This window comes from Magnolia sinica, chromosome 12 (genome assembly GCF_029962835.1).
Source record: "Magnolia sinica isolate HGM2019 chromosome 12, MsV1, whole genome shotgun sequence".
NCBI classification, from domain to species: Eukaryota; Viridiplantae; Streptophyta; class Magnoliopsida; order Magnoliales; family Magnoliaceae; genus Magnolia; species Magnolia sinica.
In genome coordinates this window covers 51,600,814-51,623,319 of record NC_080584.1, presented here as the reverse complement: position 1 = coordinate 51,623,319, position 22,506 = coordinate 51,600,814, and the positions used below count along the sequence as shown (strand labels likewise).

At 38.1% G+C, this 22,506-nt stretch overlaps 1 protein-coding gene across 6 annotated transcripts in view; it reads right to left on the bottom strand.

Annotated features, from left to right (window-relative positions):
* Positions 1-836: 836 nt before the first annotated feature.
* The window catches only part of LOC131221364 (polyadenylation and cleavage factor homolog 4-like), a 39,112-nt gene continuing 17,442 nt past the window's right edge, over positions 837-22,506 (bottom strand). For 3 of the 6 annotated variants that reach the window (XR_009159213.1, XR_009159211.1, XR_009159215.1), the window contains 5 exons: positions 21,186-22,010; positions 19,227-20,240; positions 18,022-18,570; positions 1,730-2,320; positions 837-1,684 (listed from right to left, as the gene is read on the bottom strand). Coding sequence is in view for 1 of the 6 variants with exons in the window: in XM_058216612.1 (XP_058072595.1) it covers positions 2,307-2,320; positions 4,049-4,143; positions 13,658-13,731; positions 18,022-18,570; positions 19,227-20,240; positions 21,186-22,010 (2,571 nt within the window). In the remaining 5 variants the exon portion in view is untranslated. Of the gene's footprint in view, positions 1,685-1,729; positions 2,321-4,048; positions 4,144-13,657; positions 13,732-18,021; positions 18,571-19,226; positions 20,241-21,185; positions 22,011-22,506 lie in introns of those variants that run through there. The other 3 variants (XR_009159212.1, XM_058216612.1, XR_009159214.1) reach the window with 3 other exon arrangements.

The window sequence follows — 22,506 nt, the reverse complement described above, 5'->3', positions numbered from 1 at the left end:
CATGCATGGAGGACGTGCCACTAACTGCATCAAATTTCTGTAATCCAAAAGACGTGTACTCAAACAAGGTATGCTATGTGCTCAGCCACATCAACATGATTGTTGATACCAGTAATAAATCAGTCCTTAAATGATATCCAGCCTTGCTTGATTTATGGACCAGTGCATATTAAAAGCAAGGTTCATCCCTTGAATAACTTGGATCTTACACTCTCTAGGGTCCACCCATGTTGTGCACCCACAGGCATCGTGCCATTAACAGCTTGTGCTAGTTGTTAAGACATGAATAGGATGCTCACGTTTTAAGCTTACATAAATGGGCTGCAGCAATCAGGGATCAGCACCATTAATCCTGATAGACCCCACCACGAAGTGACCATAACTGAAAAAATCTCCTCCGTAGGACTATCCTAAAAATAGTTTCCACAAATGGATGGCTAAGAAGAATGATAAAGAAATGGTTTAAGAAATGGTTAATGTCCAGCAGAAAAATGGCCGAAGATTGGTAAGGTTATCCAATCTTGGAGATTTTTAGGGGCATGCTCATTCAAAGTGGGCCCACAAGGGTTCCAACCTATGGCTCAATGGTATACAAGAGTGCAACACAGGTGGTTCGAGCCCATCTTACCTTTCTTATCCAATAAAAAATAAATAAATAAATAAATAAAAAATTTGAATGTTCTTGGCCACTGAACCATGGGGCCCCACATGAATAAACTGAAACCCAAATTTGCCATGCATGTCCAATACTGAGTATCCTACCCTAACCTGCAAATTGTGTAATATCAGCTTTTTACCACCAAAAAGTAAATATAAAAACAACAACAAAACGCCCATGCTTAAATCTTAATTCTAATATGCATCTGAACTCAAGAGTAGAGGCCAAGGTAGATGCCTTCCAGCATAGCTCTCGCAAGAAGGGCCTAAACCCAAGAATCTTGTTACTGAGGCTCCGACTTCCGAACATGCTGGATCACCAAACAGAGGGCCACAAATGTATGGGGCAGGAAGAAATGGTACATTCGAGCTATTGCACATGAAAGCCAAATGAAACAGACAAAAGAGAACGAGTATGTGATGGATTTTTATGGAAATGCAGCAGAAATTTTACTTCTAAAATCCCAATTTTAATTTAGCCGTTTGGAAGGAGGTGTCCAATCTCAGGGTTCCTAAAGATGACAAACCCATCAGAATAAGCATGTTCCACACATAAATTAGGCCAATGAATACAAGCTCCATATAAAATACATCAAGGAGCAACAAAACATTGGTTTTCATGGGCACAAACGCAATAGTGTGTACCACTCCAGTGCTAGTTCTGCTACGCACATACAACCGGTTGGATGCTGAGTTACATTCAAACAAGTGGGTAAGCACCAACTTGTCATGTGCATTCAACCTGTTGAAAATGTTGGCCCCACCATAAAGATGCATGGTATGGAAATCAACCTGATTCACTCATGGCCCACCTGATGGGTGGATTGCAGCTGATTTTTTTAGCCAGGTTCTTCATGGCGGGGCCAACCTTTCCGATGTCACAAACAATTGAGAGGTTGGGACTTGATCACTGGTAGCACGGAGTTGCATGTAAGCCATTAATAACCCCACAGATAGCAAAGACTGTACCTGGGTGCTCAACCATTGATAATTTGTCAAGAGGACTATGGTGCTCCCTGATGTCTCTCTTGTGCATGAAGATGTGGAATCGGTGGATCACCCTTTCATCTACTGTGCCTTTGCTAGGGGAGTGTGGAAGGGCATCTTGGGAGCCTTTAAAATTCCTGGAGTGATGCTGTGAATTGTTGAGGGGCTGTTCCTTGCTTGGCATGAAGTGGCACCGGGAGGAAAGGAAAGTCAATATGGCGGTTGGCATTGCTTGATGGTCCTTTGGGGTGAGAGGAAAAATCGATGCTTTAGGAATCGCTGCAAGTCCAATTCGGCTGTTTCTTTGTAGGGCTTTAATGTACATCAGGGAGTGGGTTCCCTGATTTTTGGGAGTTGTCTTCTGGTTGCTGTGGCACACTGCTTGAATTGTTTCAGCCTTTGGGCTTTTCTTACAGAGAGAGAGAGAGACAGATGAAGACGATAAAGAGGGAAGGAAAATGAAAAACCTGGCAGAAATGGACCCTCAATCAAAAGGATGCCATGCCCAGAATGGATAAAATAGAAGGATTCTATGATCCTCAAACCTGAATAAATGCAGTGTACTTGGCTTTTCGGTTTGTACAATTGAGGTGCCACTGGATGGACAATGCACCAAGCTTGGGCCTTTTTTCAGTTGAATGTGAACTGTTCTGTGTTTCCCTTCATAACCTTCTATCTGCAGGCCACAAATTGAAAGGTTGCAATTACTAAATTGAGGAAATTTTAAGGGGGGATGGTCTATCCATGATAAGGCACAAAAGGCGTACAATCTGAAAACCTCAAGTATACTCTACAGAAACCATTGTTCGGAGTATCCCCGATATTGTCAGTATCTCCAGCTCGATGATACCGATAACACCAGTAGCGATACCGATAACACCAATAGTATCAAAAATTCCAAGTATCAATGATATATCGCTAAGTATCGCCAATGTATCAATATTGCCAATATTTTCGACTATGTAAATTCTAAGGGTCTCTTGTATCGCCAATATTTTCGACTGTGTAAAAATTCCAGGTGTCGGTTGTATCGCCAGTGTATTGGCGATATTTCGATAATATCAACAATGTATAGATAATGCCAAAATTTTGTTTTAAAAAAAATAATAATAAAAAAAAAAAACATTTCATTTTTTTAACGGGCATATGGTTGTATGATGAAATACATGTTTGTATGTGTGTATATGTATGCATGCATGGATGGATGGATGGATGGATGTGTTTGTATACACACATGCATGGATGGATGGATGGATGGATCATGCATGTGTGTTTGTATGTATGTGCATGCATGGATGGATGGATCCACCATTTTCCCAATGTTTCCCTATATCAATTATACATGGTTTTAGGCCTCATTAAGGGGAAACTTATTATTTAATTCCTAAATATGCAAATATGCATCTTTTTCACTATTATTTGATGCTTAAATATGCAAATGTGTATTTTAGCAACTCCTGAAGTTTCACTGAACAATTCCCTCATTTTCCCCATGTTTCCCTAATGTTTTCCCGCATTTCCAGGAATCAGCGATAACAATATTGTTTCCACCCCAACCAGTGAAACTCAGCGATACTCATACTTCAAACACTGGCAGAAACTAGGCTTGAGGATCTCAAAATTCATTCTGAATAGACGCAGTTCAAAATTTGCAGAGCGTGAAGTATATATAGCATACGGTGCATATTTGGGTCGAGGATTCTAGAATTCCTTCTGAATATAGGCAGTTTAAGTTTGCATGCGTGCATACATATGCATGTGTGCGTGTGAAGGATTGGGGCAAATGAAGTATCTGGCAAAGAATTTCTACAACTTTAAAACACACACACACACACACACAAAAAAAAAAAAAAGGCATCGGATCCTAAGCCTCAAAATTGTATAATTTGCTTCAATAAAAGTGGATTGTGGGGGCCCTGGTTAAGTACAGACCATTAATCTAGTGGGGCACCCTGTATAGAGGGGATGCCCCAAAAATCTCCCAGTAGATCCTAAGCTTTCATTTCTGACCTACAACAGCTACTGAAGTCCACATTCAATGGAGAATAGTAGAAAGAGTATTAAGATCCTCCAATCTGGGGATCTTTTTGGGCATCCCACCCATGGTGGGCCACTCAGATCAACATTTGGATCCTTAAGGCATGAAATCTAATATATAAACACCACACCCAGAGATACCACACATTTGTTGGCTCTTGGAATGAAGCTTGTGAACACCAAAGAGAGTTTAAAGCACCCCTCAAACTTGCAGATTGCAAAACAAGAAGAGGATGAGGAGCATAATGGGAGAAGACTCATATGAGCTTTGCTGAAAGAGAATTTGCATGTTATGTTGTCCCACTTTAGATATACAAGACTAGCATGGTGCTATGGTACAAAGGCTCAACAGTTTAGGTGTGCATACCATAAAACCCCATGAGGTACTTTACAGATGAGATTAACCGAACACTAATTCTAATTTCGCATCCTTTTTCTTCGACTACCCTCTTCATTATTTCCCTGCATATCACAAATGGAAAACATAATTATTTTTGTTTTAATTTTTTCACAGACTGGCTGCAGCATGTATGGAACTACATGGGAAGATAAGAAAATTTCCAAAACAAAAAGAAAGCCACAATAGACAGAAGTAAAACATAAAGGCCAGGCCGCACAACTATTCACTAAATTATGGCACAGTACTAGGGCTGCAACCTAGGTTCGGGGGTCTCGATGCATGGCTCAGTGGTAGGTGCTCTGCGTTTCAACATTGATGTCCTAGGTTCGAGTGCCCGTGTGGGGTGTCTGTGCATGACTGGGTGGGTGTGTAATTTAAATAAATAAATAAATAAATAAACTGGGTTCGGATCAACTCACCCTGAGTTCAGGTCAGCTGGGTCAGGTTGTCAAGGTCCTCAGGTTGGGATCAGGTTAAGAAAATACCAAACTGATATGAACTTGGGTTGGACCCGGGTTGAGCACATGAATCAGGTGAGCTCAGGTTAGGAATAATCAGATGTTTGGGTCAATTTGTTGTTGGCTTGGGTCGAATATAGAGGACTTCAGGTCGGGGTTGGGTTGTCGGTTGGGTCCTCTTGAACCTCAAACCAACCCCACCTGAGTTGCACCCCTGCACAGTACAAATGCCATGAATGTATGTCAAACCAGACCATCCAAATCGGGCCCCTTGTGGACAGAGCATTGATCAAAAATCACATTTGATTGGAAATCAAGGGCCCTCGTGGGTAGGAACTTACATATCTTGATTTTGACCATTTCTTTGGCTTCCAATAATATTTAATCATCTTTTCAAAAAAAAAAAAACATTCGATTTCATTGAATGAACTTCGAAAGTGGACCATTTTCTCTTTTTAACCATCCATTTTATGGCTGCCAATGGGACAGGATTCATTTAAAAAAAAAAAAAAATAGGGACTACAATTAGAACCACCTGGATTAGCATTATATGTACATGTCATGTATGGTGATACTTGCCACAATTTAGTAAATTGTGGCTAAACAACAGTGCAGGATAGACTAAAAAATAGTTGGTTAGATACCAAAACAGGCAAACAGAGACATGGTACGAAGTGGAAATTTGAGCCCAAATTGAAGAGAAGTAATTCTCAATCGTATGCGCCAGATATCAGGTTCAAAACACACTTCAATAATGACATGAAATATGTAGAAATTCTCCAGAGAGTTAAGTAGGAACCAGTGTTTTAAATAGCTTATGCTTTGTGACATGTAGCTTACACTATATAGTGTAGCTTAGCCTTAATGCTACCTAGATCATGAAAGTAACTTAAGTTGCATGTAGCTTATGCTAATTTACATACGCCACATGCTGCATAGCCTACGTACGCTATACACTACGTAGCTTACACTGAAAGTTATTTTCACTAAAACAAAAATCAATTAATCTTTTCAACGATTTGTTACATTTTTCTATTTTTCATTAAAAATTAGTTAATCTTTTCACAATTTCAGTAAAATAATAAAAGTAAAAATATTAAACCAGGTCTATTGCTCTTTCTTCATCATTATAGTTACTTTTTGCCATATTTTTCCTATTATTAAGGTTGCATAAAATATCATAAAATTTCATGATAGTTGGTGCAACCTTAATTAAAAATCTAGAAGTAGCATATAGCTTACTACACACTATGTAACTTACACTTCATGCTTCAAATTGAACGCTACGCTACACACTATTAGCTATTTAAAATGTTGGCAGGAACTGTTACAAAGCCTTAAAGCCTTCTAGCATAATAAACTACTTGAAAGTAAATAAAAAGACTTCTCACTATTAGGAACAAAAGAAAACCACAAAAGTGTTACTTCATCAACAAAATTCATGCTAATTTGTATCTCCGGTTAGAAACATATTTATAACCACATAAAAAACTCTAAAATCAAACCAAGTTGAAAGCACTCCTAACTCTTCTATCGTAAGCAATGTTGTTAAATGTGACCGCATATTGGCAAATGCGAATTCCCATATGCATATCGCATATGCCATGATGGCATATGCAATTGCAGTGCATATGCGATCGCATATCTGCCAACTGTTGGCACATTATTATCATTATTTATTTTTATTTTTATTTTGCAAAAAAAAAAAAAAAATGAACTTTAGTAATTGTAACTTGTAACTGTAAGTTGTGTAACTATATTGTTGAATGTAACCTAGTGTTAGTGTAACTGAGTTGTAACTTATTGTAGTGTTACTTAGTGTTAGTGTAATTAAGTTGTAACTTGTAAGTAGTGTTAGTGTTATGGTGTATAAATAATAAACATTAAGATGTAACTTCAAAATTGTATTTGTACAATAAATAGCTTATTGATTGTTTTGTTACTTAACTATATTGTTACTATATTGTTGAATGTTGAATTTGATGTACTTCAATCATTTTTCTCACAAGTCACAAACTAATTTTATATATGTAAAATTACTATATTAGTTATCTATTAACTTAGAAGTTTCTCCCAAGTTCATATATTTTTCTACATTTTTTTTTCAATTTTCCCCTTATTTTTTTCATTTTTTAAATTTTCATAGCACATATGCATGCGACCGCATATGCACACAGGCATATGCGATCGAGCAGAACCGCATATACGGTTTGACAGCATTGATCGTAAGAAGACTTCCTAAAACCTATTGCACCTAAAAGTAGGTGTGTAGGATTTGCCCACAACTAAGACTTTCCTAAAACAAACCAACTTTCACAATGGTTTAAAACCAACCCAATTTGAATTAGAAATAAATGAAACAATCTTCGACCAATAAAACTAACTAATTTAAGATCTCTTAAGGGCCTATTTGGCATTGCTTCTAGGAAGCATATAATTGACTCATAATAAATAATTACGCAGAATTGCTTAGGTAAAATAAAAAGAATATTAAAAACAAAAAAAACAAAAACAAAACAAAACAAAAAAAAAAGCCATCAGGTAAACAAAACAAATCAATTTGTCTACCCTCCCTACGCATTATGTGGCTTGAGTTTTTGGCCAAATCACTTTAGGAGTGGCTCCCATCTGATATACTTCTCCACCTTGTGCAAACCTCCGAAGCTAGCATGTGTTACTGCATAAAGCGGTGCTCGTTGGGCTAGCAAACCTCTTAGGCTTTAGAGTTTGATAATTTGGCAGTGTGATGGATGATACAAATGCACTTTGAATTTTGTAAAAGTGGAATATAATTAATTCAAGATGAACCGGCCAAACTATGGATCCCAGTTCAGATGAATCATACAATAAAAATAAACCTATTCAATAATCTCATTATCAGATTGGTGGGCATTAATCTGAGGTTAGGATTGTCCAGCCAGTCTGATTTTGGATCTTAGTTACACAACTCGTATCAGACTTTTCTTTGATAAGTATGCCATATCTCAGCTCGACCTATTCAAAGTCAACCACGTGGCCTAACTGAACAAAAACCAAGCATTAATTGGTGAATAAGTAGCAACATTGAAATACAAGAAGAAGATAAATAAATAAATAAATAAAACGTGATGCTTTACCATCTTTTCTGGGTTTTGCCACAAAGGTTCATTCTGCTTCAATTCATCCACTCAAATCTTATTGTTTTTATCCCCAAAAGAGGCTTAGATCTAAGTCTAAAATAGGTTTTCAAGCTTCCTCCATGGTTTAAATGAAAATAAGTGAAATTTTGAACAAAATTTTCAAATTTGGATGTTTTTGACTGTATCATCTGTATCAGGGCCATATTGGGTGCTGATATGCACTATATCGAACGCTACAGTGCGGCCCGATATGGGCTGACACTGGACTTTTTTCCCCTCGGGCCATTTGCATCCGTTTCAAATATTGTATTTAGCATACAGATACGATACAGCTGTATCAGACTGATTTGAAACAGAGATTATAAACCATGGTTCCAACCCCTCAAATGACAGTTTGTTGTTTAGTGCAAAAAACATCCGCTAGTTTTTGTATCATATGAGTGGAAAAATTTTATATATATATATATATATCTATATATATATTCAATAATTGTTTTTAATAAGCAATTAAGATGGGTTGTCAACCAAGCACATTAATTGCTTAAGCGATTTTGGGTATATCACAACTACCAAAAACATCAATTAAGCAATCACAAACAAGCCTCAAGGGAACTTGCTAACCAAGACTTAGAACCCAAATTTGACTACCTTTGATGGACCAACAACTATTCCAACTATGAGTAATTGTGAACTCCAGGATCCATAATGGAAACCTTTTCTAAAGCATAAACTAGCCAATTTTACTCTTGATAGATACCACATGATGACATCATTAACAAAACCCTAATTTTTGTCATAACCAAATACCATATTGGTAATTTGCTTACAACATTTTCAATACTTGTCTAAATTACGTAATCATAGACTCATTGGAAAGGAAATTTGATAGCCTATCCAATGGTATCAATTTTGAGCATTTCAGACATCTTTTGTCCCACGAAAAGTGACCCACAAAATAAGTGACAAAAATGCTCATGAATTAATAAAAAAATCAATCATATTTTACTTGGAAAAACATTCAGCTTTGTTCCTACAGAAGACTAGAAAATTTTACTCTTGGTGGACCCAAAACAATGGCATCATTAAAATAATAATAATTTCTCGTTACAACCCCGCACGCTGTGAGCAATATCGTCATAATTTTCAGTACTAGTATAAATCATGTAATCTTGGTAATTAGATACGCTATCCAACAGTACCAACTTTGTGTTGTTCAAATGTGGCTCCCAAAAAGTGGCCCACAAAATGAGTGATGAAAGTGCTCTGCACCAATCATCAATGAAAGCATTTTACTTGGACACAAACACCCAGTGTTATGGCTGCATAAGCAATTAGCAATGAAAATGCACAGCACTAATAAGCTTCATATCCTTATGTTCAATGCTAAATCAGAAGATTCATCAACTCTTGGTGCTGAAGAGAGGTCTAGTTTTGACATTTTATAACAAGGTGTAAAATAGATATAGGAAAGAATCTGTACATACCATGGTATTAAGAAAAAAATACGTTTTACAGCCGTTATGTAATGCTAATGGAGATGCCCGTTACGCAATACATACCCATAACTGGCAGTTATGGGGCAGATACATTTTTTCCTTTAAAAATAATTTGACCATTATAGGGTCATAACAGGCGTTATGGGGGCCTTAACAGCCATTACGGCCACCATTACCGTTATTGAATACCTTTGTACGGAAGTTATGATTATTGAGTGAAGCCAGTGAAAGCTTGCTATTATGGATGTTTTCATGACTTCAATTTTTCAGTAATATTATTTTCACAACACAAATGAAGCCAAGGTATTCCATAACAATAATGGTGGCCATAATGGCCACCGCCATAAGTGTTTTAAGTATCGACGATATCGGCCGATATATCCCACAATATATCTTGTATCCCACACCTATGCATTACAAAACGCACAAGTAGTGGGACATATCCCACATGTTCAATTCAGTGAGCATTTTTTATCCTTTTTTTTCTATAAATCAGTGTCAAATTGTTACAAATCCATGATTTTTCATGTTTTGCATGAAAAATGATGAATTGGGAGCTTCAATTTTGAGATTTGGGGGGATGGACCGACTTGTGGAAAAAAAAAAATCAAAATTTTCCAATTTCTCACAAAACAGTCGCAATCTTTGTATCCAAACATAAAATCAAACATGTACGTAACCTGATTTGGTGATTCTTCTTTTGCTTTTGAATGTCACATCTTCTTACTGTTATAAATTATATGAATAGACTTGGAATATACTTGCATCAATTCATTTAGACAATGCATAGAGTAGGACCCCATAAAAAGAAAACCTATTATGTGCACTTGTTTTTTGTAATGTTTTGATTTATAAGTGTGTATTGAAGTCTTTTTTAACAATCACTGAAGTTTCATTGAAAAAATCAACCAATTTCCCAATGTCTCCCCATATTTCCAACAACAACGATACATTACGCGATACAACCGATATATCCCACGCGATAACCAATAGGTATCCGTATCCCAAGGGTGTGATACATAAGGCAATACTGATATTTCAAACACTGACCGCCATTACCGTTACAATAAAAATTGTAACAGCCATTACAGATTTTTTTAAGCAAATAAAAAAAATAAAAATAAAATAAAAAAACCTATTTCAGTCCTATAATGGACCGTTACGGGGCTATTTACAAGTTGATTTTTTCATAATGGCTGTTCCAACCCCATAATGCGGAACAGTTACCACTGTTATCAATATAACAGCCGTTACGTAACCATTTTGGAATACCTTGCATGAAACACATGTTCACTAGCCAGAATTCCCTACTTTTAGGATGGCCATAATTCGTACAAGAGAACCTTGTATGGTGCACATATTTGTTTTGTCTTTCTACTCAATGCTATCAGGGGATTCCAATAGGCAAGGGATTTTGCCTGCCACAAATAAATGGACTATGGGACTCCCAAGGGTGGTTGCTTTTGCTTGGCTCATAGGGAGGATAACCATTGATGACTTGAGGAACAAGGAAATGTTCATTCCTAATACTTGCTTGCATCTTATGTCTGCTGGGGAGTCAGTTGATCATCTTCACTTGGCATTGCAATCTTTCAAGGCATGTTTGGTGAAGGTTCTTTAGCCTAATTGGGGTTAAGTTGGCGATGGCAAGGCAGATTCAGGATTTCTTCCAAGTGTTTTAATGGGCCTGGGATTGAAAAGAAGGAAATCTCTATCGTATACCACCCTATTGGTGGGTCTTTAGTCTGTTTGGAAGGAGTGCAACAACAGTGTTTTACAATAGAGCAAAACTTTTATTTTGAAAGGTAACACCCCCAGGAATTGAACTCCGGAATCTGGATCACTCACACACACTATACTGTCTCTACCAGCTCCTCTAACAAGCGGGAGACAATAATTGAGCAAAACTGAAGGAAGTTTTATCCCATATGGCTAGAGGCAGAGTTGTTAGTTGGGCACAAGGTTTTCTTACTTGGCAACTCAAACCAACTCGTCTGGTCCTGAATCGAATCACAACTCGTTTGGGTCAAGCATATTTGGGGGTGTGACTAATGGTACCGAACCAGCTCGAACTTGATCGAGTTGGGTCAACTTAGATGAGTCGCATTTGACTCGGACTAGTCAGCAATCCATGGTTCGGCACCTGGGCTTAAAGTCTTTTAAAGGTTGTAAGGGGAAGCAAATCACTGAGAGTTAAGTGATGGCCAAGGTATTCAATATCGGCATTGGTGGCGTAACAGCCACTGTAATTACTGTTACAAGCTTACAATACGGACAGTAAAAAATTGTTAGGAACAGCAAGTAATATCATCGCAAATAATTTCACAATTTTTAATTATTTTAAATTAAAAATTAAAACAGTAAATATTCAATGTATTAATTAGTCGCACTAAATCTGCCGTGCATGCCATATGAAGTACGGCGTATTTATATTAAAATATTTTAAAATTATTATCTATTTTCAAAAAAAAAAAAACTAAATTTATTTTTTTTTAAATGACTGAGTGCGGCTCATGTTAAGTCAGCAAACACTTAAAGATTTTTTATTCATTCTTTGATATGTTTTAATTGAAAATATTTTTTTTTCAAAAATATCAAAAAGTTCAGTGATTGATCAGCCTCCAAGCACTCTAACATTATTTTGCCACATGCTACTAGGCAGTTAAATGTGTAAAATTCAAAAAAATTCGGGTTTAAAAATGTGGATATCTATTTCTCCCCCAAAAAAAAAAAAAAAAAAATCATGAGGTCGGAATCCATAATTGAGCATGCAAATTTATGGATTACTAACTTTATTCCAAGGATCTAAGCAATTTAAACAAGAGAAAACAATTAAAATTAGCAAAATCTCACAGATGGAGTTTCAAGCACCACACACTCTCTAATCTCAATTTTCACACTAAAATCCCCCTCTTGGAACAAATGAAAGTGTTGGTTGAAATCCCCTTAGGAACGTAATCATAACAAAAACAAAAAAATACAGAAAGTGGATTTTTTTTCATTTTTTTTTTCACAAGGGGAGTGATCTCTTGTGAGATCGTGGATACATGCAATACATATCGACAACATTATAGAATTTATAAATGCGATATTTACGATATATCGAAATATTAACATTGTGATGCATCATGATATATCGATTGATACTAGAGAGTTTTCCAACTTCAACCTAGTTTTGTAATGGGGAGTTGCGATACCGATAGTATTAGTTGATACAACCGACATTGGAATCAATGGGTTTACATTAGCGTAAGAATGATGGCATTTGGTCAGTATATGGGCCCTAAGTCTATCCGATTGGTATATTTTGTCAACCAATTAACCCTGTGGTTCCCAAGGTCTGTTGGGCCATTGATCTGGAACAGAATACTAATCAGTAATGTGGGTGTGGTTCCAATCTTCTATCACATTAATTTAACCTGTGATATGATAAAGATCTTCAATCTGGACAAATGACTGGCTCGGATCTTCCATATGGACAGTTGGATTTTTCGATCTTCAAGAACCTTGGATGGGCCTGATCTTCAATCAATCAACAATGATGTCGCATACTACAACTGTTGGGCGATTAGATTGTCTTGCATCATATAGCTTATTAAGCAAATGGATGACTCAAAAACTTAGCCAAGTTTTTCTAAGCCGTCCTTCTGCTTCTAAGTCATGGCCTAAACAATGCAAGGACTGGCCTATTTTGGGCCGGTAGGGCCAAATTGATGGGCAGATTGGGTCTCACACACATTTGCCATGTTGGCACATAGGGCAAAATGTAGATGGACTCCCTTAAACGGGGGCTTGGCAAACCTCTATAAGAACGTGTAGGCTAATTACATTGAAGGCACTCTGTTTTTACATGCTTAGTCTATACATGTGCTAACATCACACTCCATAGTACTCCATCTTCAACGGCCATAACACTGGAGTTTTGAGTCTTTTGACAGCAGTGTCATTTACATGCACTATTTGCATGTTTCTTTTCCAACAATACGATTACACTTGCCTTGCAGAAAAAGAAAGATGGGTAATCCTCTCTTTTTTTTCATAGGCAAAGATGTGTATTACATGAATGTTGGATCGAAGGATAAGCTAATAATGTAAAAGAAATTAATATTGTAAAAATAAAATGTAAAAGAAATTAGTGACTATGACACTAGGTCCACTATTAGGATGATAATCAAAATGACAAATCAATAACACCATTTCTTTAGAAAAGTTGCAACAGATTAGATAAATAAATAAATGCCCACAAGAAATACAACTGTTAACGCATGAGAAATATGGGCCACACAGTTGTACAGCCCACCTAATCGATATGGATGTATGTTGTACAGCTATATGGCCTACCTAACACCTCATCTATTCTCTATCTAAATTGGATTAGGGCTCCTAGTTAGGACTTGTGGGAAATTTTTGCTTTTGTTACTTACGGGTGTTTCTATCTTTTTCACTTGCTTATTATGATTTATGAGTACAAGGGAATTTTACAAAAAAAAAAAAATCCCCTACCTCATTAACATGGAATTTACCCAATTTCTCATCTTCAATTTGCGGATGACACTCTTCTTTTTGGCGATGTCGACCTGACCAAGGTTGAAAATTTGAGAACAATCATCCAGTGTTTCGAGGCGGTTTCGAGCGTAAAGGTAAACATAAAGAAAAGCCAGATGATGGGGATGTTCCTGGAGGACAACGAGATTCAATTGTCGGCGGATTCTTTTGGGTGCAAAGTTGTAAAGCTCTCATCGACTTTTGTGGGTCTTCCACTGTGCATCGGTACGCCGCCTAAATATCTTTGGGATAAGGTTATCAGAAGATTTGAATATTATCTAGCTAGGTGGGAAAGCCGATATTTATCATTAGGGGTCGTATCACGCTTATTAAGGCCGCCCTCTCCAATCTTCCTCTCTATTTCATGTCGGTATTCAGGTGCCCGGTGGCGGTTGTGGAAACTATTGACAAACTACGGCGTGATTTCTTATGGCATGGCATGGAGGATAAAAGGAAATTTCACCTACTAGGCTGGAATGAGGTATGCAAATCCTACAAAGAAGGCGATGCAAGCATAAAAGATCTCAAAGCTATGAACAGAGCGCTTCTTGGGAAGTGGCTATGGAGATTTGAGAAGGAAGATTGGGCACTTTGGAAAAATGTGATAAAAGCCAAGTATGGTTGTATGGTAGATGGTTGGTGGATGAGAGAATCTTCTCTATATAGAGCCTCGGCCTTATTGAAAGGTGTCGTGTCTGTGAAGGCAGCATTTATTGAAGGTGTCGGTTTTTCTCTTGACAGCAACGATAAGATACAGTTTTGGGAGGACGTATGGGTGGGAGATTCTCCATTGAAGTCCGAGTTCCCAAAGGATTTACCGTCTAGCTCCGAACCCGTCCATTCTTGTCTCAAATTGCTTTTTTGTTGTAGCGGGAGAAGTAGTTTGGGAACCTCCTTGCAAAAGACATATGAGGAATGAGGAAATAGAAGAGTCCATGGCCCTTATGAATCACATTCATCTTTATCATCTGAACATTTCATCCACATATACTATGATTTTATGAAATCAAGCTCTTTCTCGGTTCGCTCATTTTATGACTGTATTCCTAAGACGTCTCCAATTTTGGAAGAATCAATTACCAAGCATGTTTGGCATTATCCTGTCCTGCCTAAGTTTGCGGATTTTGGCTTGTTGGTAGGTCAAAACAAGGTATTGACAATTGATAACCTCCGGAAACGAGCAAGGGTCCTTCCGAATGTTTGTTTGTGTTGTATGGGTGATGAGGAAACGGTTGACCATATGTTTGTTCATTGCCGGTTTATTGGGACAATTTGGTCAAACTTATTAAACCGTTTCAGCGTGTCGTGGTCTCTTCTGGCCTTAGCAGGCGATCTTCTGAGAGCTTGGCATGGGGTCAGTTTGGGTAGAGAAAGGACGATGATGTGGAGGATGTCCATACTTGCCATCCGGTGGTCAATTTGGGAGGAAAGGAATGCCAGATGTTTTCGCAATGAAAGCAAGCCAAGGGAAATCATTTCCCAAAGGGCGAGATTTTTAATTGTTAAGTGGGCTTCAAATCTTGAGAAGCTCAAGGGCTGTAATTTTTCTTTCCTGGGGTTGTAGCCGGTTCGCCATCTCGGTGTTTTAGCGTTTATTTTCCTTTGCTTTGTTTTGTTGTTTTTCTCTAATAAAATTCCAGCAACCGTTTAAAAAAAATATGGAATTTACATTCTTATACCTTTTCTAAAAACCTGCCTCATTAATCGATATAATTATTATTCCACTGCCTTCCATTACATTTCAAATGGTCTGTTGGGTTAGCATGCGAACAAATGAGTGGGTTGCATGGGAGGGCCCCCATTGTGATGTTTATGTAAAATCCAACCTGAACACCAGGCGCGTCACATCATGTTAGGCCAAAGGCCCAAAATTCACCCGCATCCGTAATTCAGGTGGACCACATGATTGGAAACAATGTACAGGGCAATGATCACCCTCCAAACTGCTTCCCTTGGCATGGCCCACTTAAATCACAGATGGACCTGATTTTTAGGCATCAGGCCTAAATTTTGGTGTGGCATCTAATGGTTGGAGCGGATTTCATATAATCATCACGATGGCCCTTGTAAAAATCAAGGGTGAACATCTCTCTCTCAATTGTTTTCTTTGGTGTGGCCCACCTGAATTACAAGTCAACCTTATTTTTTAACTATGACCCTAAACTGGGATTATGCCTCTAATGGTCGGAGTTGATTTTGCATACACATTATGGTGGGCCCCACCAAAAATCAAGTCATGTCTCCCCTCTCCAACTATATAGAGACATTATTTTAAAATTTTAAAAAAAAAAAAAAAAATTTTAAAAGGGATCATATGGACGTGGCTCTTGATTTTGGCGGGACTTACCGTGATGTTCATGTAAGATTCACTCCAACCACTAGATACTTAGTCCAATATTACGCCCAAAGACCAAAAAAAAAAAAAAAATCAAGCTGACATGTGATTCTAGTGGGCCAAACCAAAAGAAACAATTGGGAGAGAGACGTCCACCCTTAATTATTACATGGCCCACCGTGATAATTATATAAAATCCACTCCAACCATTAGATTCCAAAAAATTAAAAATTCATTTAGCCTTGTGTCCCAAAAATCATATCCATCCTTGATTCACGAGGACCACACCAGTATTTTAAAATAGTTACACCGTAGCATGTGGCTTACACTACGTTGCATAGCTTAGCCTTAATGCTAAGTAGCTCACGAAAATAGCCTAAGTTGCATGTAGCCTATGCTAAATGATAATTTGCATATGCTATAAGCTATATAGACTATGCTACACACTACATTGCTCGCACTACAATCTATTTTTCACTATGACATGAAAATCAATTAATGTTTTCAATGATTAGTTACATTTTTCTATTTTCAATTAAAATTAGTTAATCTTTTTAATGCTTTTAGTAAAAATAATATAAGTAACAGTATTAAATCAGTTTTGTTGCTCTTTCTTTACCTTTATACTTAATTATTACCCTTTCCCATTACTTTAGGTTGGGTTTGGTTGCACCAAACATTATGAAATTTTGTTAAATTTCATTATTAATTAGTCTAATTTAGTGAATATCATGAAATTGGTGCAACCAAGCACAACCTTCATGAAAAATCATAGTAATAGGGAGTAGCTTACGCTACACGCTATGTAGCTTATGCCTCATGCTTCAAAGGCATGAATGCTACGCTATACACTATTCGCTATTTAAAACACTAGACCACAATAATGGAAACAGTTTGGAAGGCAAGCGTTGCCCTATACACTGTTTCCAATCATGTCCACCCGAATCATAGATGGAGCTTATGTTTGAGCCCTTCAACTAACATAGGGTGACACACCTTATGTCGGAGTGGATTTTACATAAGCATCATGGTGGGGCCCACCTGAGTCACCCATCCATTTGCTTGGACCGCAGCCATTACAAAAGGTAGTGGAATGATAATTATATTGATTAATGAGGTAGCTTTTTGAAAAAGGTACTGGAATGTGAATTATGTATTAATTAGGTAGTTCTTTGTAAAATTCCCTTAATATAGGAGGACAGGGGATGTCCAACCCTACTACCTCTTTCCCTTCATTTCACAACTCTCTCCTCTCTTACTTCTTCTACTTTCTTCCACTTCTAGTTTACAAATCTACAACAACGTTTGGATTAACCAAGAAAAAAAATTAAGTACAGGAAAAAAAAAAACATGAGGATGTTAGTCAGAAAAGGCACACAATAAATACCGTTAGCACAAAAAATATTATGAATTGGTTGGCAATTAAAATTAGCATGTCCTACAAACTATACGAAGAGATGCGATGGTTACACACTAGAGTCCGATTCTCTTGCATGTGCCATTGTGGCACAAGTGTGAAAGATCAAAGTTGTTGATCAAGGGGATCCACCGTATATGTTCCATGAACCAAAAAAATCAGGCCGCTTGCATCATCAGGTTGGTGATACATGGAAAAAAGTCCATGGTTAATTTTTTGAATAATGGACTCATAAATATTTTTTTTAAAGAACAATGATCCATACTGGAGATACAAGTGTAACCCATCTGATCACCAGACCAGGCTTGGCTGATTTTCAGGCCATGGAACATAGATGATAGGGCCCACATAATGAATAGACGGAATCCTGCACAAGTGTCACATTGGCACATCTTATGAGAGATCGGGTTTGTAATCCTACTCCAAGGAGCCATCATAGCAGGGTTCTTTTATATAACAATTCATACTGCTGTTCTAGAGCTGTAGTGCCAGCAAATGTTCAATTCCAGATTTTGTTGCCGGTTGCTCACGAAGAAAAATCCAAAAAAGAAAAAAATAATAATAGCATACCCCTTCATCTTGTCCAAAATCTTCAGGAGGAATCGTTGAAGACTCTGACCTACATTTAGCATGCACAATTGGACCCAACTGTGACCTAGGCATGCCTTCTGTAGATCCATCTGGTGCATTCAAGTATACGGCCCCTTTATACATCCACTCTTCAGTATCGTCACTATAAAAATCCTCGAAAGGCTCCCCACATAATGCACACACATTCTGATTCTCATCTGCAGGAACCACCATTTCCTCATCCTCCCTTTGCTCTACAACAGGTTCCATGGGCAAAAACCCAGGAACAGCATCAGTTCCCAATGTCTCTGCGCCACTGAGCCATTCTTTGGCACTTACAAACCATTTCCGTGAAGGGTTCTGCTTACGGTTTTTAGACATGCGATTCTTCGTCACATGCCAGTCCATGTGATTACTATGCTCTTCTTGGCCTTTGAAACGCAATCCGCACGTCGTGCATTGTCGTGGAAGATCAACATATAGTGCATTTATTACCGACTCATGTCGCACCTTGAGAAGTTCAGCATTGAACTCAAGTCCTACAGAATCCTGGGGGGAAAAAAAAAGTACTTTTTCTTGAGAAATATTATTAAATAAGCAAGAATAATTGCATGAAGAAGGATGAAAGTTTACGAAAGAGGAACTAAACAGCCTTGAGTGTCAGCAAATGTGCAGTTTGTTGAGACTCCCAATCGGTACAGGTGGGACCACAGTTTGGTAATTCAGATCTTTGATCTGATGTGCCCCACCATGGATGAGGGATGCCCCAAAATCTTCTTGATTTTAAGATCCCAAACCTTCCATTGATGAGCTAAAACTTGGACAATGGAGTAGAAAATACAGCAACAGTCCCTGGAGAGGTCTGGGGAGCAATAATTACATCATCATCAGGTCTAGCTCCATTCAGTCCAGTCATTTCTAGCTCCAAAGCTTATAATAGCTCATTCCAATGTAGTGGGGTTCACACCCTTACATATATAGGGGACACCTTCAACAGAAAGGAAGGCCAAAGATCAAATTGTTAGGATCTTATCTAGGAGATTCAAGTGGACCCATCATATCAACAGTCTGGATCATGAAGCTATGGTCCCCACATGTAAGAAATTGGTAACCTCAGCAAACCGTGCATTTGCTAGGCTTGGGACCCTAAAATCCCTGTTACTGATATATATATATATATATATATATATCCTTGATTGAAATACCTGGAATGCAGCTGGTGCCGTCAATGAGATCAAACCCTTGGCCATGAGAGAACTCATAAGACCAGAAAATGGACCACCAGGAGGAGGATGAGAGAAAATGGGACCCGTATTTTGAGAGGGTCCCGTCTGTGATGAAGCAGGAGGTGGCCCCAGCGGTAGTGGAGGTAAGGCGAACCCCTGAACAGGAAAAGATGCATTCGGCATACAGTGAACTGTTACAGATGAAGAAGATACTCCAGGCAATGGGTTGGGCGAAACCACATTCCCAACTGCACCCTGTCCTGATATGTGTCCATGGCTTAAGGATTGTGCCAGTAAATGAGAAGGAATCTGAACTGGAGCATATGGGGTAAAACTTCCTTGAACCTCTTGCAACTTGAGAAACTGCGGGTGCATAAGAGCAGCCAGTTCCCGGCTTGGCTGATTTAAAGAAATCAAATCAACCTGCTGATGAGGCAGCTGGAGAAGCTTAGTAGAATTTAATGTTTTTCCATCAGCAGCATCTAATTGCGGCCGAGACAAAATCAAAGAGTTATTTGGACCATCCGTCAAATTGAACTGATTTTTAATCTGCTTATATTGTGGAAGGCTACTGAGGAAGGGGGGCTGACGAGAATTAAGAGTCGGAGGCCATGTTATTGGTGGCAGTGGAGGTGAACGCGGCAATTGTGCTGGATGCTGCTCAATGGTTGATGCAGGAGTCACAAGGGACGGAACCCCTGTATTCAGAGTATCAGCACTTGAAGATCCCATCATTGGACGAATAGTTGAGGGCCTCTGAAATGGCACGTAAGTGTCTAGTGCTTTCTCACTCAGAGGAAGCATTCTCTGCCTGGATGATGGAGCAATCCCACTTTCTGAGAAGGGAAATTGGGAACCCATCTCTCTTGATTGAAAATGGTGGGGTAAATTCCAAGGCTCATGAGGGTAATGAGAACCCGGAAACTGAGAAAATGACTCATGCTGAGTTCCTGAACGACTCAGAGACTTGTTACTCATCAATCCATGACCAGACTGCAAGAAAGAAAAGTTACCTATCAAATTCCAAGTCCAAAAGTTGAAAGTTGTTTCTAGTCAGAAAATAAAGGAATTCCAGAATAAGCTCATAAACTTCCAAGAAATGGCCTCTGGGCATTATTTTCATTTTCATCAGAAAAATAAATAGTAACCCTGGCCCTAAGAAATGACCAACTTAACCTTCAGAGAACAGTGAAACAAAGAACAAGTGTACTCCTAGAAAGAAAGTTGTACATGAACTTATCATATAGTTCTTAGAAACATTTCATGGTAAGATAAGCATAACTGAAATTAACAAGTTAATACAGAGAGCTTCGAACATCATTAACAGTGATGGAAATCAGGAGACACATTCTGATCAGTTTTTCTGGAATTTGATTTCAAAAACAAAAAACAAAAACCGAAAAGAAGAAACAGCTACCTTTGCAATGAAAAACTGCAAATTTTAGTCACTTGATAAGAGAATAAGTGGAGCAGTTCCTGTTTCCCAAAATGTTACTTTCTATTTGGTGAATGGATACAAAATCCACGCTATTCATATAACTTTCTTTACAAACCCAAGTATTGTAAACTAAAAGTAACTGTTCATTACTTCTGCTATATTTCAATATAACAGAGGAACGAGATTCAGATATAACAATAATTAAATTTCTAAACTTCCATCAGTAATGCTAAGATTTTCTTTGGATGTGCCCAGAATGCAGACAAGAATTGATGTGCATCACTCAACCACATTGTCCATCTAAATGTGCATGGCAGGAGATGCTAAAAGGTCCTGTCCACAAAATGTACTCAATAAGCGAGAACTGAATGATAACAGGTAGTGTCCACCATAACATGCTCTCCCATCTGCATTTTTAGGTACACACCCAAACTGGCGCTAAAATGAAACAGGTGATATTACAGGGGAAAATAAAAATAAAAAAGGATGAAGAACCATACTCCTAGGATAGGCATCCTATCTTCAATGTTAATAGCAGATTCATCGACCAGTGACAGTGGAACATGACTAGGCCACTTGCTTCTTCTGAAATCAGGCTCAAAAGCTACATCATTCATTCTCCTTAAACTGCCCCTTGTGCTTAAGCTTCCAAGAGGGGAATCAAATGGCAGATTATTGCCCCTGCTACGATCAGCTAAAGTTGGACTCATATCCTCCCAATCATACTCATCTTCCTCAATGTTCTGCCATTTAGCCCTGGCTGGTTTACTATTATTGCCATTTACATCAGGCTGTTTCACCTTCGGATGCTTATCATCTGGAGTACTTTTTCCTCTGTAATTTCCATAAGCATCAATTAATGCTCTTGGCTGTGACTGATCACATCCATTACTAAGGTTGAATGTAGAAGTTTCCATTTTCTGAGTACCATCATCAGACCAGTTTCTTTCCCAGTGACCACGCCTCTCCCCATCCTTGTCACTCCTGCTAAGTTCAGATGCAAATCCAGAATGAGATGGTGAGGCTTTTTCAAACCCCTTTACAGAAGAAATATCCCTTGCAAAGTGATCATCACCTGGTGGTGATAAAGACCTTGCTGGCACAACTCTTGAAGGAGGTGAAGACCCTAAAAGCTTCTTTTTTGAAGCTGCCAATTGCCATTCAGCTCCAATTAATGAAGATAGACGCCCTGCTTCAATCCTCTGTGAGCCTACTCTTCTAGCTCCCGTTTGTGTAGGGAGAACCTCATAATCACCATGTCCAATGGTGAGTTTTCGCCCATAGTTCTGTGCACTTGAAGAAACTTCCCTTCCATGTTGAACTTCCTGCAGAGGTAAAAAGTGAATGAATATGGTTTATACATTAATAATAAAAATAAACTGGTCCATCCTTTAGAGTATACTGATTCTAATGCAGATGTAAAAAGTGAATGAATATGGTTTATACATTAATAATAACAATAAACTGGTCCATCTTTTAGAGTATACTGATTCTAATGCAGTTACTCTTGATTACGAGCCTGCTCAGAAATTCCACCAAATCAGGATTGTTCCATGACTTGAGCAGAACCATCCAATTTATGTTGGGGCAGCACAGAAAATGGAAACACGCTAAGACGAAGTAGACAATTAAGCAGCTTTGCAAGTTTGTAAAAGAAACACAAATTCTATATCTAGAGGTGTTCTTTATGGCTAGAGAGCTTGAATAATGTGGTAAGCATCAAATTATGGGTATAGCAAGTGATAGCATGCATAGTAATGTCTTTGTTAAAACAAACAAAGACATTGTCAATAAGTAACATATTCATGATCGGACATGATC